This window comes from Brachyistius frenatus, unplaced genomic scaffold (assembly GCF_029030835.1).
Source record: "Brachyistius frenatus isolate BFR_SWC_R1_liver_20210118 unplaced genomic scaffold, ASM2903083v1 Contig_82, whole genome shotgun sequence".
Classification (NCBI taxonomy): Eukaryota; Metazoa; Chordata; class Actinopteri; family Embiotocidae; genus Brachyistius; species Brachyistius frenatus.
The window spans coordinates 804,288-823,338 of record NW_027210681.1 but is presented as its reverse complement, the minus strand read 5'-3'; the positions used below and the strand labels follow the sequence as shown (position 1 = coordinate 823,338).

General features: G+C 43.9%; 1 protein-coding gene across 6 annotated transcripts in view; it reads left to right on the top strand.

The window, feature by feature from the left end:
• atrnl1a (attractin-like 1a) overlaps positions 1-19,051 on the top strand; it is a 199,049-nt gene that overhangs the window by 140,961 nt on the left and 39,037 nt on the right. For 5 of the 6 annotated variants that reach the window (XM_069709299.1, XM_069709302.1, XM_069709298.1 and 2 more), the window contains one exon: positions 18,887-18,982. In XM_069709299.1, the coding sequence (XP_069565400.1) occupies positions 18,887-18,982 (96 nt within the window). The remainder of the gene's footprint in view (positions 1-18,886; positions 18,983-19,051) is intronic. The other variant, XM_069709300.1, reaches the window with a different exon arrangement.

The following is a 19,051-nucleotide window of genomic DNA, read 5'->3' as shown; positions in this document are numbered from 1 at the left end:
CTTTGGAAGATAAAGACGGTTTAGTTTGTTCTTCATCTGTGGGAACCTCCTGCATTCAACCATCAGGTTTGGAGGTCTGAACTGAGTCTGTGTACGAGGACGTCGACGGAGGAAGGTGATTGCAGCTGAGTGGAGCGCTGACATCTACTCTTATCAGTCTGAAGAGACACTCGGCAGCTTCTCGAGAGGACCCCTCATCCCGAGCCAATCAAAACCAAGAGCAAACCTCCTTCCTGAGTCAAATGCCCAATCAGGCGGAAGGACAACCGCTCCTCATCGGTCAATTACCCAATCACACGGTGTACTCGCTTTTCTTCCTGCGCTAATTTTCTTTCAGTCACAATGAAGGACAGCTGCTCTCCACAGGTAGCTTCATCAACGGAGGCCGATCGGCAGAACTAATGGGATATTTGAGACACTCAACAGCTGATTAATCACATGCAAACGTATGTAGTGCAGATCAAGCCATGTAATATTGGATTTATTGTCGTATTTTTACAGCCCTATCGGACGAAGACGTAAATATCATGTGGCCAAATACAAAAACGAAACACTATTGATTGATTGAGAGCATTAGCCTGTTGGACGGAGCATCTTTGAGCAAACAAATAATTAGAAATTGAACACCGACAGTTTTTCCAGAATCTCCATCATGCAGTTGGAGTTCATGTGACGTAATATGCAGATGACACTGTTTTTTTTGCGATATCTTCTAATAAGTACCCTCCTTTTTTAATTGACTCACCATGTTTAAAAGTGTTTTTTATTTACTTTTGCATTTTGCACAGTTTAATACGTAAGACAGCTCTATGTTGGTGACAACATCAGAAGGATCAACTAGTTTTCAGTTCCTTTTAAAACGACCTTGGTGGTAAAGGTTTAGTAAAGTTTAGGGAACTAAAACGAGCAGAACTCAGAGAAAAATGTTAAATGGGCTTTTAAGAAACACCTTTCGACTGTCGGGAGGACTAATGGATGCTTCGGAGGATTTGTGAAGTGACTTCTCAGGAAAACATAACTCCTTCAGAGCCTTTTAAGTGTTTAACTGAATAAACGCTGTGGTTTTCCTAATGAGGATGAAGCAGCAGCAGCAGGGGACTTTTTTATTTTTTTATTGTTGAAGTAAGTGACTCAATAACCGGAACGTTTTAAAATGAGCAAGGTCCTCTCATTGCGTATCAAATAAGTAACTTTGATGTCTCAAGAAAATAAAAAAAAACTTGTCAAAATGAAAAGCTCTGATCAAAACAGAAAATGGCATAATGTGAGAAAATGGGTTATTTTTCTGTGTGAAACGGTGAGGTGTGCAAGAGAGAGTCACAACAATGGGTTTGATATTAGCTACCGTCAGGCTGTGAGTAAGATGAATGGAAGTACATTAGCACTCTGTTTATTAATGGTTTGGAACAAAGGAGCTGAGAAGTTGCTGCGCAGCATAATTTTCTTTTATTCTTCTCCATTGCAGAGATTTTGGTTTTTCATTTTTATTCTCTTTAATAGCCGCGTCTCAGAGGGTTGCTGGGGAATTTTTGCTGCCGTATAAAGTCTTCCAATTATGAAGGTAATCGATTTGTAAAAGGCGGCATATTAATACCTTCATTTCCGCGTCCTACGAGTCAAAATACAGAGCTGCTCCTTCGTTTATGAAAACGTGACGACGTGAAATCGTTGTGTTTTCAGTGGGACGGACGAGAGTGAAAAGAAAATTCTGAAAAACTCTGTTGTCCAAAAAAGCTTTCGAAAATCTGTGAACTGCAGTTCACCTTTTTGTCCACATCATCGCTTCGTTTGAACTCTCTCCTCCTCCTCCTCCTCCTCTGCTGCTTTCTCCTCCAGCTTTCCAGCCACAGTGTTTTGTCTACATGCTGCACTTTGTCGCCTATATTTCTCTGTTTATCCACATCTCTGTCTCCTCCTCCTCCTCCTCCTCTCCTTCTTCCTCCTCCTCTTCCTCCTCCTCCTCCTCCTCCTCTTCCTCCTCCTCCTCCTCCTCTTCCTCCTCCCATCAAACATCGCTCATCACCCATTTTTTTTACCCCGGCAAATATAGATCTTCGTCTCCGCTGCTATTCCTTCCTCATCCTCTCCCTAACCCTCTTTCTTTTCTTTTTTTTTTTTTTTTTTTTCTCTTTCAAGAGAAACATAGAAGATTTTTTTTTTTTTTTCCTATCCGAGCGCCGTGTGATGTGGAATAGTTCTTCCTCATCACAGGCACAAATCTATCATCGTCTCTCTCACTGTTTTTTTTTTTTCTTTCACTGCCGTGCGAGCTGCTCTGAACATCCAGCCTAAGAGCCTTTACCTCTGTTTGACTTGTGGAATAGTAACGAGTCTTTTTGCAGGTGCACACACACACACACACACACACACACACACACACACACACACACACACACACACACACACACACACACACACACACACACACACTCTCTCTCTCTGGCAGCGTTTCTTTGAGGAGTGCAGCTTTGTTCCAGCGTCTTTGACTGTGGTACTTTTTACCTTGAGACGCTGCTCCTGAGTGTTTGTGTGCGTCCTCCGTCCCTTCGGTCTCTCCGGAGACGTTTCCTCGTCTTTTCATGCAGCTCTTTAGCATCTCACAGCCTCACTGTCGTCGGAGCGCTCTTAAATGTCAGTGCAACCTGAGAATAAAAAAAAAAAACAGTGACCTCCCGGTTATCAGCTACGCTGCCACAGAAAAAAGCATGAATGTATTGATATGCAGTTTGCAGCTAAAAAAAAAAAAAAAAAAAAATCCCTCAACCGGCTGGAAATATACAACCAGCCAGAGACATGTTGTCTGCTGAGTTTTTTTTTAGAAACTACATAATATAAAGGAAAACAAAATAATAATTCAGCCTGAAAGGTAACATTTTATAATTTTCTTATTACTCCTCAGATTTACCTTATAACCTTTTATTTGGACCATTAACTGCGTCTAAAACTGGACGTAGTCTCCAGGTCTGAAAAGTGAAGCCAATAAGGAACTACTTAACAGTGTAATACCACTGAGGACCACTAGGGGCTGGCTTAAAAAAAAAAAAAAAAAAATCCTCTGGCTCCATAAACTCCCATTTCAACTTACCTCATGAAATATAAAAGTCAGTAAATGTTTTCTACAAGTTATCATGGTGTCATAGTAAATTTCTCCCTCTGAGTGGAAAAATAATTCCATAATAAAAATAGATTTGATTGCAGTCAGGTCGCCTTTATAGGTGGGCGGGGCATAGTGGCCTCAAACTCTGTCAGATTTTTAGTGTTTTAAGCAGGAGGTTTCAGAAAAGTTACTCCGGGGATAATTGGCTTCTTCCCGTCACTGTGAGGCAGAAAACACCGAGCATCAGATTGTTCATCCACTAGAGGGAATGAACGAGGATGTGGTTTCTATTACTCAAACAAAATCACCAGATTTAAACAACAGGAAAAGTGTGTAAACAAAACCAAAGTTTTATGTGCAACTAAAGCGAGCAGGTTGGAAATCTATTCAATCACATGTTCAGTCGCCGGCTATTGTTTTGGGAAGCGGAGCCAATTGATAATTTTGTGATTTCAACGGCCCAGAGGAATGAAAGATAGGAATCTGCTCGGATAATGATCGGCTGCTCAAAGCTGCAGGGCAACAAATTACACACACACACACACACACACACACACACACACACACACACACACACACACACACACACACACACACACACACACACACACACACACACACAGAAACGTGGACTGCCGAAGTGAACATAAGGGGAGTAGATGAGGACACCTGCTGTGTCATCGGTGAGATGTGTCATTAAGTCACACGGAACAATAAACCGACAAATAACCACAAAAACAACAATAATGTAAACAGAAAAATTACTAAGGATTAAGAAAATAAAAGGAATAGTTATCATGGTTTTATTTAAACATTATACAATAAAAATGCCTCCAAACTTAAAAACAATCCCCAAAATAAAATTCTACCTTCCATGAAATACTTTTTCTTTCTTTTTTGTTTTATTTCCTCCAAATTTTGATCTTTGACCTTCAACAAAAACTTTTCTCAAGTTTGTACAAACTTTTTTGCACAAATTATTATTTTTATATTTTTCTGATTTGTTTAAAATCGTGACGTTGCTGCGTCTCTAATGTTTTAATTTGAGAGGATAAAAGTTGGACTTTAGGAAACTACATGGTCAAAAGTATGTGGACGCTTTTGTACTTTTAGTTTTCCTTGTTTGGGCCTTTTAGCTCAAATGAAAGGAAATCTTAATACCAGAGCGCAGAAATAAATGTATGGAAAGATCATCTCCTGTTTTAACGTAACGCTCCTGCGTTTTAAGTTTTATTTAGATTTTTTTTTTTTACCTCAACACATTTGAGTCTAACTTGAATTGACTTTTAACTTTTTAGTGTGTTCTCTTGTATTTGAAATAATATTGATATGCACGCAAAATAATAAATAAATACGTCACTTCAAAGCACTACAGAAAAGTAAGAGCACGTAAATGCGCCTGAATACAGTCTCTCTCTATTACAAACACACACTCTCGTCTACACACACACACACACACACACACACACACACACACACACACACACACACACACACACACACACACACACACACACACACACACACACACACACACGTCTGCACAGATGCATGATCAGCTGTTGTTGCGTTGGTCTGATGGGGGCCGACTCTCTAATGCATCTATCCTGTATACTTAAGCTCTGTGGCAATCTGCAATAGTGCTGTGCTAGCTTGTTTATTGGCAAAACCGTTGGCTTCTCTCACTCTGCTCTTGAGTCCCCCCCCCGCCCTCCCCCATCACCCCCCATAACCTCCTCAACCCCCCCCCCCCCCCCCACACACACACACACTCCCTCGCTGTCTGGTTTTATGCACACTATCTTTCTACCTCTCTCTCTCTTTCTCTCTGCGAGTCTCAGAATATTTGTTTATCCCAACATTATTGACTTCTCCTGCTCTGCCAGCTTCTCCCTCTTGGACGCCCCGATAGCTCAGCCGAAAGACGCCGCTGGTTTTTCATTTCCACAGCTTTGGCACGCGGCTCTGAGCGGGGCGGGAGGGGGAGAGGGGGGGGGTTGCTCGACAGGATCAGCCGCTCTGCCTAGATGTCTGAATTAGTCAGCCTGACACACACACACACACACACACACACACACACACACACACACACACACACACACACACACACACACACCTTTCCTGCTGGCAGGCTGCAGATAGTTATCGATCAGGGATTGATTGACCGACTCCTTGTTAAAAAGATCCTGAGATGAGGCCTGCAGGCTGGCCGCGAAAAAAAGTTGCTGACTCCTCCATCACGCACAAACACAGTGATAGTTTAGACTCACACACACACACACACACACACACACACACACACACACACACACACACACACACACACACACACACACACACACACACACACACACACACACACACACACACACACACACACACACACACACACTCAGTTGATGAGTTGTATATATTGGCGAGCTGAGGCCATTGTTAATGAGATGGGGGGCCTGCTGGTGTTGAGTGCTGCTGGGCTCTGCAGCTTTACACCCAGGTTTCACTGCCAGCGAGAGGTGGATGGGACACGAGACAGAAAGACAGATGGTGCGGAAAGAGATGGAGAGGACATAATGCTGGATTAAAAACAAAAAAAAAAGAATTAGAGCAAACTTTGGTCAAAACTACTTAAGATAACAGCCTACGTCTGAGGAAAACCTTGATCTTCTCAACGGCCTCATCTTCTTCCTCGGACTTTATGTTTCCTTCATTGCGTGTCACCTCCCCCTCCCCCCTGTTAGCTCGCTAAACTGTTAGCCTCTGTGGCTTCTAGACGCCCTCTAGTTGTGTTCAATAAGCTTGCGGTGCCCACGACTTTCCCGTGTTGTAACCGCGAGCTCACGAATTCACGAAAAACAACAAGGACACGCTAACAAGGTTAAAAACTGGATTTTCATTGGATTTACCACCTCATTTGAGTGATAATGACCAAAAAAAATTCCGTCTTTGTTCTCGCCACTCGGAAACACCTCCAGTCAGTTTATTGCATCAACCTTTTAAGTCCCTCGCATGAACCGCAAAGTTGTTTCGGTGTGAATAAAATCACATTTGACAGTGAATAATGCCCAGAAATGATAAACATTTCCTCCCATTAGTTACTCATGAAGATGTAACAATGTCATTAAGAAAAGGTTTGCCTGTGTGGTTTACTATTAATTTTCTTTAGCCCACTAACATCCATTCGCGTCTCCTCGACCTCGGGGATGGACGACCTCGCCTCCTCGCCGCAATCTAATTGGACGCAGGGGCAGGAAGTGACAGTCGTCTGGCCCCTCCCTCCCACCCCCCGTCAGCTGCGGCGTGTAATTGGTGGGTCGGGCGGGTGCCAGCCAACCAACAGAGGTCAGAGATAATGATTATGTGTGGCGTCGCCGGAGCAGGTGGGAATTGATGAACGTTAATCTGATATTTGATTAGTTTGTGGAAAGGTGGGGGGTGGAGGGAGGATCAGACTGCAACGCAAACTACATATACACACACTTACATTCGCCGTGAAACTGTGCCGCACACACAGACGCACACCGGAGCTCCTCTAGGGGCCGGCGAGACAGATGGGAGGTGGATGCTAATGGGACACGCGGCTAAATGGACTAAATGGACGGGATAAACACTGTTCCCAAGGAAACCAAGTGTGTGTGTGTGTGTGTGTGTGTGTGTGTGTGTGTGTGTGTGTGTGTGTGTGTGTGTGTGTGTGTGTGTGTGTGTGTGTGTGTGTGTGTGTGTGTGTGTGAGTGATCTGGGCGACTAAACAGTGTGTGAGAGAGAGACTGCGGTCAGAGGGATGTACAGTTGTTTAAATCTTTTAAATCAGGCTGTCAAGGCGATAATAAGAACCATATAAACTGGTGGCCACATTTTATACACACACACCTAAACACACACACACACACAAGAGCCTGACCTCATGGGAAAGTTGTACAAATATATATTCTGTCTTTACATACTCCTAAAAAATTTAACCACATTACAAACATCAGCTCAAATGACAAATGAGCTGTTTAGCGGTGTGAGTTACGTAACCCGCCCCCATCTATGACATCATAACTGACCCTAAAGCCGTGATCGTTTCCAGGACAACATCTGAAACTTCAAAAAACTGTAAGCGATCGTCACGAATGACACACACACACACACACACACACACACACACACACACACACACACACACACACACACACACACACACACACACACACACACACACACACACACCATCATCTGACCACAGGTCAGTGGTGACTCCACGTTTTTCATTTTAACTATTTAAAATGAGCAGTTATAAATATGCTGTAAAAGTATGTAGGAACCAGTTCCAATAAAACATTAGAGTGAATGTTGATGATCTTTCCAGTCTCTCAGCCTCTCAGACCGACTGTCGATCACAGCTTCAGTTTTCTTCTCTGTGAATAACAGTCTGGGAACTCGTCTTAGTGTCTGCACAGCCACTCTGAAGAGGGCGGGACAAACGCAATGTGTCCTTCACCGTGATTGGACGCCCAGTAGGATGCAAACGATTCCCTATGGACGGTTACCAGACCCACAGTCACGCAGTGAAATTCGTCCGGTTCACACCAGACTACCTGCTTCTTCTCCCCAGTTTATAAATCAGAAGCAAAAACCAAGAACAGTCGAGTCGATGTTGAAAAATTATTTTCTATTCCATCTGTATTTACATACGGTTGAAGGCAAGAACTATTGATCACTTACTTGGCTGAAGATGCTGAAGTAAAACCCTGTTGTGTAACCCAGGTACACACACACACACACACACACACACACACACACACACACACACACACACACACACACACACACACACGTTTGTGTCTGAAACTCAGGAGTGTAACTGGAGAGTTGGATGTTCTGCAGATTAAATCCAGCTGCAGGACTTTTTCTCAGTCATGTGAAGAAATGTGATGAAGAGGCGCGCTGACGACACGAACACACGCAGCCTCGTTATCTTCATTCTCTTCGTGTGTGTGTGTGTGTGTGTGTGTGTGTGTGTGTGTGTGTGTGTGTGTGTGTGTGTGTGTGTGTGTGTGTGTGTGTGTGTGTGTGTGTGTGTGTGTGTGTGTGTGTGTGTGTGTGTGCTGGACTGTGGAGAATGGGGATGGATGACGGCTGTCGCAGCGAGGCCGGTGATGAGGCCTAATGTGATAGGATGTAATGGATGACCCCTGAAAATGGCCGACTTTCCTTTCCCTTCCAGCCCTCTTCTCTCTCCGGGTCTTTCCTCTGTCGGCCTTCACGTCTCTCCGACTCTGGTCTGTGAGCAGGTAGTGATTTAGTGGACGGGGTCACCACGCTGCTTTACACTGTGCTCTACATCTGAGGAATAGAGATGGGGCGGACATCAAAAAGGGGAAAATATTTCATCGGCCAACATTTTCCTCGACTAATTCTTTGAGCCTTTTTTTTAATTATTTTTTTTAGTCTCCATTTTTACGACACAAATTGTTCACATCCTTTTCACGTGTTCAAGGCTTTCAAAACCATCGCGCGCACGTCTCAGACTTCAGTGTTTCAAACAAACAAGTGATTATTATCTTTGTTCTCTTTTGTCATCTGGAATATTTCTCTATTTCCGTCTCTCTGCACTCGAAGCATTACCGGTAATTGACAGACAGTTAGCCGTGAATGGGACTTATTGGTCATAATACGAGCGTGCGTGTCTCGCCTTGTTTTGAGTAACAGCTACAAGCCGTGCGATCTATAAGACCTTTCTCCGTCTCTCTTTGTCTTTCGCGGCCCTCTCTAATTAGCTCTCCGAATCAATGGGGATTTATTCCACCGCCGTGGCAGGATGCCTCTCGAACAGACGCTCCGCTGCGATCAGATTGTCCGACTCGCTCGGGCTCCCGTCGAAGTCGCCCCCCTGTCTGCTGTGAAGCTGTTTTTCAGGCCGCCGTCCAGACCAGACGGAAGTTTTAAAGATGCTCCTCGATGTTTTGAGTTTTCTCCCTCGTCTCGTCCTAACCTCGATAACGGAGCTCTTGTAAAAGTCCTGCAGAACACGAGCACCTCTCCAATCACTCACCGTTGTTGTGCTCAGACCCTCGGAGTAGTAGTTCTTGATGGAAATACTTTACCTCACAGCTGACCTCCGCTGGTTCTTCTTTTTGAAATCATGATCATGTAAAACTGAATTCAGAGCGGATCGTACTTGATTTTGGACAGAAACAGAAAAAGCTCAATTCATCCAGCTGCAGGAAAAGTGCAGTTAAAATTCAAAAGCTCTGTAGCTGTTGAAAATGCTCTAAGGCAAAATATTAAAGCAATAATCAGTCTGTTGAGAGTCAAACATTCACCCTGTCGGCCCGCTACATGGCTCTGAAAAGTTTTCAGTTTTATGGGGAACAGCGCAGACAGCTTGACAATTATGTGTGATTCAAAGGCGGATCCAAAGTCATGAATAACAAAGTCAGAGAATCTTTGCAGTTTTCAGGCGCAGCAGTTGTGAAAACATGTAGAATTTGCTGCAGGTGTTGTATCTGTGGACATTTGAATGCCTCTTTCTTTTTATACATCCTTAAAGCTTCTGCTATAAGTAGTGTAATTTGCCATTCATTGTTAAAGCGACTTGTGTTGGAACCAAGTAGCAACCAGCAGCGAGGTCAACCGTCGGTTTGTGAACGTTATGAAGCCTCCAGTTCAGATTCTGTCCGTCAACATCTTTACTAGTTCGGAGCGGTTTGGAGCAGGAAGTGACCATATTTAGACGAGCTGGGGGAGGAGCCAGCGGTAGATCTGACCGATCTGATTGGAAACCTGACGATACTACGTCCCGCCCACCGATAGCTGTAACCTGACTGCACCACAGGCCTGTCAATCAAACAGACACGCCCCCAAAAACAGGTCTTCTTGAATCTTCTTTTCTAATGAATGAGGGATTATTTTCAGATGGACCTCCAGAAAACTAAGAAGAAGGAGTAACTTTAGCTAACAACACCGAGATAACTAATGGACACATTTTATTCACTTTGGATTTGATGAGAGAAGTTGAATGGGAGTCTATGGAGCCGGAGGCTTTTTGGAGCCGACCTCTAGTGGCACTCGCTGGTATTGCAGCTGAAGACACTTCTGTGTCAGCATAATTTTTCAGACCTGGAAGCTACGAACACTTTAATATCCAGTCTGTGGTTGGAGCTTATGGAACAAACAAAAGGTAATTATGCTTCGGTAGTGTTTTTTCTAATTCCAGTGAAAGCTTGGGCCTCCAATATAATCTGTTCTAACTTCTGTAAATCACCTCCCAGGACTACAGACTGATTTTTATAGCTACGCCCCGAAGGCTTCGTCTCGTAGCCGGAGCCCCCGAACAACATTCTCAAGTGCGTTGTCCACTTCTGTGTTGGAAGCCGGTGTGGAGTGGTGGATTCTATCAGACGAGGATATCTGTGCCCTTGTTTACTCTCTGCTCAGGTCGGACTCACCACATTCAGCGAGGAGACAAATGCTGTCTGGAAACTTGGCAAACATGCCGGAAATTAGATTTGTTATCGTGTCTCAATTGCGACCCCGCTGGCATATAAATTCAAAAGGCAGGGAAGTGTGTGTGTGTGTGTGTGTGTGTGTGTGTGTGTGTGTGTGTGTGTGTGTGTGTGTGTGTGTGTGTGTGTGTGTGTGTGTGTGTGTGTGTGTGTGTGTGTGTGTGTGTTTGTCCTCGTGTTAGTCTCCCTCTCTGTGATCCCACCTGTTTGTCCGCAAGCATCCAAACAGACAAATTTGGCAGGTTTTTTTCCTGATATAAATCCAGGAGTGCACCGGTGTGTTGAATCCTTTGTGAAGCGGCTGCTTTGTATCGAACAATCAGACCAGCGGTGTTTCTCTGTGGACGCCACGTCTCCGTAGATTCATCCCTCTTTTCAATAGCCAATAACGTATTTTATTGGCGAGAAGCAAAAGCTGAAAATCCTATCTGTCTCCAGTCACAGAAACGGAGCTTCAAAGCCACATAATGAAGGAATAATTGAATACTTATTCGTATTAATCGGGGTTGTATGAAAGAATGTGGGCGTGTTGTTTGTGTGTTTGCTGATTATGTTACGCTGACAAAGCTACGCTGTGCTCTTTTGTATCTTTGTTTCTTGGCGTCTTTGTGAGTGTAACCGTGTCTCTGGTTTGCATTTAACACTTTTGTTCACGATTAAGTTGATTCCTTTAAGTAAAGGACTTCATCCATTCTCTTCATCAGTGAGGTTGCACCGGAGTGGAAACATCATGTCAGCAGCCAAATAGAAGCAGCTGCAGTCTTTAGTCAGCGTCTGTATGACAGACTGGATATAAAAGTGTTCGTAGCTTCGGGGTCTGAAAAATGGTTCCGATGCAGAAGTGCCTTAACGCTGCAATACCAGCGAGTGCCACTAGAGGTCGGCTCCAAAAAGCCTCCGGCTCCATAGACTCCCATTCAACTTCTCTCATCAAATCCAAAGTGAATAAAATGTGTCCATCAGTTATCTCGGTGTTGTTAGCTAAAGTCACTCCTTCTTCTTATTTTTCTGGAGGTCCATCTGAAAATAATCCCTCATTCATTAGAAAAGAAGATTCAAGAAGACCTGTTTTTGGGGGCGTGTCTGTTTGATTGACAGGCCTGCGGTGCAGTCAGGTTACAGCTATCGGTGGGCGGGACGTAGTATCATCAGGTTTCCAATCAGATCGGTCAGATCCACCGCTGGCTCCTCCCCCAGCTTGTCCAAATATGGTCACTTCCTGCTCCAAACCGCTCCGAACTATCAAGATGGTGACGGACAGAATCTGAACTGGAGGATTCACAACGTTCACAAACCAACGATGACATCACTGTTGGTTGATCTGTCGTAGCGCATCCGTCTAGTTATAATACTGTTGCTTCTCTGAAACAAGTTGTGAACAGAACTCTGTTGTTAGATGCATAAGTCAAAAGAAAATAAACTTGAAGCCTCCTTGCTGCTGCAGATGGATGTATCGATACAAATTGAAGGATATCGTCCCCTCAGACAGACGGAGAAACTTCACCCGGAGTCTATTCAGTGTTGTTCGGGAGGAAGACGGAGCCTCAGATCGACGGTCAGGTCGAGTGTTCAGGCAAATCTCTCCAACCCACACATATTGTCTTCCCAGCATCTATACATACAGAAGATTTGGTGCAAGTGAAATAAAGCATCTTTGAGTTCATCTATACGTTTTATGCATAGCATACAGTATCTTTAGTTAACTGTGTTTCTCTGTGCTTTTTAATACATAAACCAAATTAATCCTCACTATAATGAGATTACAGCTGGAAACGCGAGCTGAATGACTTTACATCACGTGTTACCTTCAGGGACAGTGAGGAGCTCAGAGTTCTACAAAGAGGCCCACGGGTGGGCTGCTGCTCTCTGGCAGTATCAGACACAGTTCAAGTGGTTCCTCATTAGTGAGCCCCTGCTTCTGAGAAAGGATTTGTGGCTGGAGATGAAAAGTTTTGCATATGTATGCAACAAGGAGTTTCACATTAGTTTGATTTCGGTTTATTGACTTGAAAGTGGTCTTTTAACATTAAATTACCCTTTTTTTTTTTCATTTTCAAAAGTGCGGCTTTACTCGAGTGTCTTAAATCTTATATTCTCTCAGCAGTTGGAGACGATTTGGTTTATGGTGCCTGGACACTGATGCATTTTACATTTTTAACCTCCTTGAACCCTTTTTTCCAGTTTTTACAGCTGAGCTTACACTGTAATGAATACACGTTACATGTTACGGAAAACACAGCGATACACCGTGTGTTTGAGGTATTCGTCTCAGAGATGCCACAATTTGTGATCCTGGTGGTACTGCACTATATTTTAGGACAGAACATGGCTATCATTTGCATCCAGATGGGTTATGGTTGATGACGACACAAACAGGACACGCCAAAACCCGGATCAAAACCAGTTGTTGCTGAAAAGCAAATCACTCTCTGAGTCATAAGATTGTCAAAACAAAACAACAACAAAAAAAACAAAAAAATCCTTTTCAGCCAGGAACATTTAACTAACTTTTATGCCCGTGAAGATTTCCCCTCGAAGCAGACTGCGATTGCAATTTGTTATATCTACGAGATGAATAGACCTGTCCTGCTCTACTGACACTGAAAAGAAGACTGACTTTTGGGGAATCACTTCACGCTTGACCAGATTTTTACATTAAAACCGAACTGAACCGTAAAATGGATCACCGCATTCATCCCCTTTTTTTTTTTTTTTCATGTTCCACCACACGTTTGCGTTTTACTTCTGAGGCACCCAGCAGACTCCATTTTTAAAAGGAACTACAGTCAATTACCTTCGTGGGGATATTTGGTTAACCATCAGCTCCAACAAGGCCAGCGGGGATATTCACAAAGATTTTGCGGCCATTTCTCACTGTTAGTCTTCAGGAGGAGCTTTTGTGGCATCGTCACGGTGATATTATGATCGGTGCTCATCCGAGGACGTTGTTAACCATCAGCTTTAACCCGTCTAATGAGGAATACCTTTGCAGCCTTAATGAAACGCTGCCTGTAGATTTGGAAGCAGACGGTTAAGAGTTATTAAGGCCTTTCAAAGAAAGGGTGGTTTGTGCTGTACCTCTGATTAAAACATTAATCAGAACCAAACCTGCAGTCTTCGGTGGAATTGATTAAACCATCTCGTTAGTTTACAGATGGACCGGAGGAACATGGCTGCTGATGTTGCAGTTCATCTAGCAGGGAAACGGGGGCCGTAACGTTGGAATGAGAAGTGTGTTGTTTAGCAGGTTGATATCAGTACATTTTAGTGGTTTGTTTGAGTCGACGGTGTTTGGTTTGGCTTCACATTTTTCAACAGATTCGTGCAGATTAATCTGCTTTCGCTGCGTCCACTCTTCTGGTTTTTCTGGCTTTCCACCAGATTGTGAAACAATTTACTCACATTTGTCCACAAGAGCGTAATCACAGCTGGGAGTCCGAACCAAAGAGCAAAGTACTATGTGTGACATACTTATGTCCCTGTACTTGACATTGATTGGTTTGTAGACCAGTTTGTAGTTAATTCCGTTTTAATAGAGAAAAATGAATGACCAGATTCATTTCATTGCTACTATATTATTATCACCAATATGTGGCGTTAAAACCGGCACTTGTGTTTTCCTTTCAGGAAATGAATCGTGAGTTTCATCATTTTTATGCGGCTTTCAAGCTCAGTTTTGATTTCTCTGATTTCTTTGATAAAATTACAGTTTAATACTCTCCTCATGCCCCTCCCCCCACCACGGCTCATTGTTACTTCTTGTTTCTGTGTGTGTGTGTGTGTGTGTGTGTGTGTGTGTGTGTGTGTGTGTGTGTGTGTGTGTGTGTGTGTGTGTGTGTGTGTGTGTGTCGGCAGCAATTTGCTGCTGCAGGATACAGAATTCCTGCTGCTGCATTATTCCCTCTTACGACCGTCTACCAGCATGCTAAACATCCGTAGACACACACGCGTGTTTATTGACATCAGAGTAGCTGCGGCGCTCGCGCAGCGCGTGGAGAGTTTAATTGCAGCCGTCGTGGCGGCGAGGTACTCGTTGGTGTCGTGAAACCCGTCATTTGCACAGGAGTGCACTCTGAAATCAGCCAACAGCACATTACACAGATATTTCCAAACCGTCGTACAATGCCGGCAATTTGAGCGTTTGCAGGTGTTACTTTGGTTGAGCGGCGTCCCGTGAAACATAATTCGCCGTGTGATTGGCTCCATTGTTGCAGCACTCTCATTTTTCTCTTGGCAGTTTATGCGTCTGGATGGATGGACGGATGTTTGGATGTCGTGTCTCTCCCTTCCAGGCTGCAAACTCAATATGCGAGCGGGAGAAGTACTCGCAGCGAATGTTAACTTTGAATTTCAGCTGTTTGGTTGAAATACCTCAAAACGAAATCGTATTTCTCGTCTCTAACTTTACACGCACACGTCGCCGCTCTGCTTTCGCGATGTCGTCGGTGGCGTCGCTTGTTTACAGCACAGCGGAGTTAATTAGACGTTTTATGGCTGATTTACAGCCCCGACGGGCAGACGGAGAAGATGGCCGCTGTCTTGTCCTTGTTGCCCGCTCAAGGACTTGTTAAAAGGAGGCATTAAGCACATGACACATGCGTGTGCGCACACACACACACACACAAGCGGTCTATTTGACCAAGATGAACATGTATGTATGCATAGCGGGGGTTAGGAGATGCAACACACACACTCTAAAGTTTAACACAGTGCTGAATGTTACTCCCACTTTTTATGACCAAAACATCATTTCCACCGTCTGGACTCATCTATCAAACACACTGAATGTGACCCGGCTCACCTTGACCAGTTCGCCTACTCTCTAACAGAGTTGCAGTGGCTTCAGGGAGGGAAGAGCTGAGAGGACACCTCGTGTGACACGAGCTCACACATGGATGCACGCAAAACAGCGAATAAACAGTTCGGCTACGGCGCCGCGCCAAAAAAAGAGGTTGGATCGGAGGGTTTCGGTGTTTCCTTCAACCCAGAGAGGACTTTCTTTGTCCTATCAACAGTCCACTTTGGTTTCTTTGACCTCTGACTTTAACATCACAGCTCGTGCTTTCGCTAATGTACACACACACACACACACACACACACACACACACACACACACACACACACACACACACACACACACACACACGGGTTTCCCCAATCCACCCCGTCCCCATGCTGACCTGTCGCCGAGGTTACCCACGTAGATCTTCTATGACTTCTTGCAGGTTACAGAGGAGTTTAAAGGGTCGTTCCAGACCTGACCTGATCCGTGTACAGTCCGTATCCATATGTGCATTAAAAACGTTGGTTCACAGTTACGCCAAAACCAGAATGGACAAAAGGAACAATTACAGTGATTGACTTGATAATTGATAACTGCTGAGATAATTACTGCACGTAGGTGATTATAAACTGTGGACAGAAAACAGATTTATTCCTGCTGATAGAAGATTAGAACAAAGAGTAAAAATCAAAATGGCAGTACTTATTTCAATCAGGCTTTCTATCCACTCTGTGTGAAGTAGCAGCTACAAAAGGCTCTGCTGGACTCAACATTTAAAAACATGCACAGCGGTGATACTGCTGGTTTTTTGGTCTGTTTTTTTTTTTTTGACAGAAGAGTCAAAAAATAAAGAGTTCAAATTAACCAGGAAAAAAATCCCAGATGGAGACAAGATGTTGATGACTTTGTAGATGCTGCGATCTCTTTGAACAGAAACAGTTCGCCACAACACGATGTGCTCTTAAAGGTCTGAAACTGTTAAATGGGGATATATTACCCGGGAGTGCACCGACTCGCTCCCTCTCTCCCACGCATACTCAACCTGGACTCCGACAAATCCGAGCTGACGTCGGCGGGAGGCGAACGGCGACGCCGGCGAGCACAACGCCGTCAAACGAGCGGCGTCCGCGTTGCGCTGACAGCTAACAAGAGAAGACATCACATTAGCCGGCGCGGCGCTAGCGGAAGTGTTTTTTTAATTTTTTTTGCCTGCTGCCGATGTAGCTACAGGTGTAGTGTTCATTCATGCTTAAAGAGTCCTGACACCGGCAAGTCGAGCAGCCGGCGGCGCGCCAGCACAACACCTGACAGCCAGTTAATGTCAGCGTGCAGCCGGCTCTCGTACCAGAGAGGACACGCCGCTACGAGACGCTTCGGTTTAGGGAGCGCTAACAGAGTGAAGACGCCGCTGACATTTAGGACGCCTCTGATTCCTTTTCCTCTTCCTACTGACAGTTTATCTGCTTTGTTTCTTTCTTTTTTATTATTTGCTTTTGCTTCCTTTCTTATTTTTGTCATTTTTTGTGTTTTCATTTGAATTGTTTTTGTAATACATGTTTTTACTTTTGCTTTTTTTTTTTTTTTTATGCACATTTTAGAGGTTTCTATTTCTTCTTTAAATCTTCTGAAAAGCCTTTCGAACACGCTTCCAGTGCTTCTTTCTCTTGTGAAGTTTATCGTTTTCATTATTTAAAACGAATCTATTTGTCATCTTTGATGTTGACTGGATAACTTTGGGCAGAGAATTACAAGAACTTACAGGAACTTCAACGTTTTCGACGGCGTCCTGGTGTTTGTTATCTCCAGCCTTAAAGGATCTATGGAGTACCAAATGTGCCAAAATTAAAGGAAACATTAGCAATCATACGTATAAATAAGTTCATTATTATGTTTATTTTTGGAGTTTATTGCCAATTTCTTTCTATTTATTTGAAAATTAGAATTTTTCCAAAGTTTATTTACAATTGATTAACTGACTGATTATTTGCTCAATCGATGGATTCTTTGAGTTGTTTTTAAAATGTCACAAAATCCAGTAAAATGCAAAAAATATTGCTTTGGAAAAATAATGTTTTAAATTAAAATGACAGTAATCAAATACGTATAAAGGACCTGCAGTAAATTACTGAACTATTCCACAATATTAAGTTCAATTTTTAATTTTATGGTTTTACATACGTATTTATTAATGTGGTGAGTTTCTCCTTCACAGCTGAAATCATATAAATAATAAATTTGAACACTTCTGAACTCTTTACTTTTCTCTTCTTTCAGTTAATTTAGCATCACAACTTTTTGTTTCCCGAACTCATCCTTCAAAGTACATTTTCATACCGTGTGTTATTCGTCTTGTTGAAAACCATCTCGGTTTGTGAGCCAACCTTTTGGTTCTCCTGTGAGGGTCACCGTCTGCAGCTCACATTCTCCCTCTGCTCTCCCGCCGGCTGCTTTCCATAGTCAGAGATACATACTGATGATTACTGCTTGGCGCATAATCGGCCAGAAATTTCTTCTTTTTTGTTGTTGTTGCGTAGAACAGGTGCCCCCCCCCCCCCCCTCGAGCTAAATGTAGAAACAAAACCCATTAACATGTCTGTAGTGAAGTGGAACGGGCCGGGGAGAGTGGAGGGTAGATGAAGGTGCAGCGGGCATCTTGTTGTTTCCTCAGGTACACACACACACACACACACACACACACACACACACACACACACACACACACACACACACACACACACACACACACACACACACACACACACACACACACACACACACACACACACACTTCGTGTCTCTGATACGAGTGTGTGTCTTCGTTTGTGTGTTTTTTAGTTTTAATGCCTCGTGTCTGTGTGTTTTTCTGGTCAGTGTTTGGACGTCATGCTGATGAAGGCCTCACCGTCTGCCTTTGTTCATCTGACATTTCCTCATTAATGAAGCTCGCCCGCCCTCCTCCCTCCCTCCTGCCCCCTCTGACTCCCCCCTCCCCCCCACACCCACCACCACCACCAGCAGCTGTTCGCTCTCCTCCTGCTCGTCTATCCAGCTCTCTACTTTGATCTCTGCTCCACCTTCCTCCTCCTCCTCTTCCTCCTTTCATCCTTTTTTCCGACCTATTCTCTTCTATCTTTCTGCTTTTTTCCCTTTTTTTTTTTTTCCCCTATTTGTCTTCATCCCCATCACTCTTTCTTTTTCCCTTCATCCTTTTGCTTTCTTCCTAAATCCCACATGGTTGTCAGTTTTCCCCAAAAAAGAAAGCTTCACTTGCCATTTAAATCTAGAGTTCAGAAATTGAATCCTCTCATTCATACACGACTACTGTGATGCCCTGGAGCAGAGCATTTTAACCTCCCGGGCGGTCCTGGTAGATCTGCTCGGTGGCCGGCTGCGCTCCAACTGCACATGAATGACAACATGTTTCTGACTTGCGACAGGGAGTCCTGACAAAAACAAAAATAAATTGAAAAAGGACGCGAGATTAAAAGATCTTTTTCTGTTTTTTCTGTCTGTCTGCAGCAGCTGATGAGAGAACGACAGCAGATGGCCAGTCGTCCCTTCGCCTCGGTCGCCGTGGCGCTGGAGGTGGGCGGCGACCAAGAGGAGCTGCTACAGGTCAGAGCGGTGACGCAAAACATGGTGGAATAAACACAAACAAGAGAAGACACACAGAAACACACACAC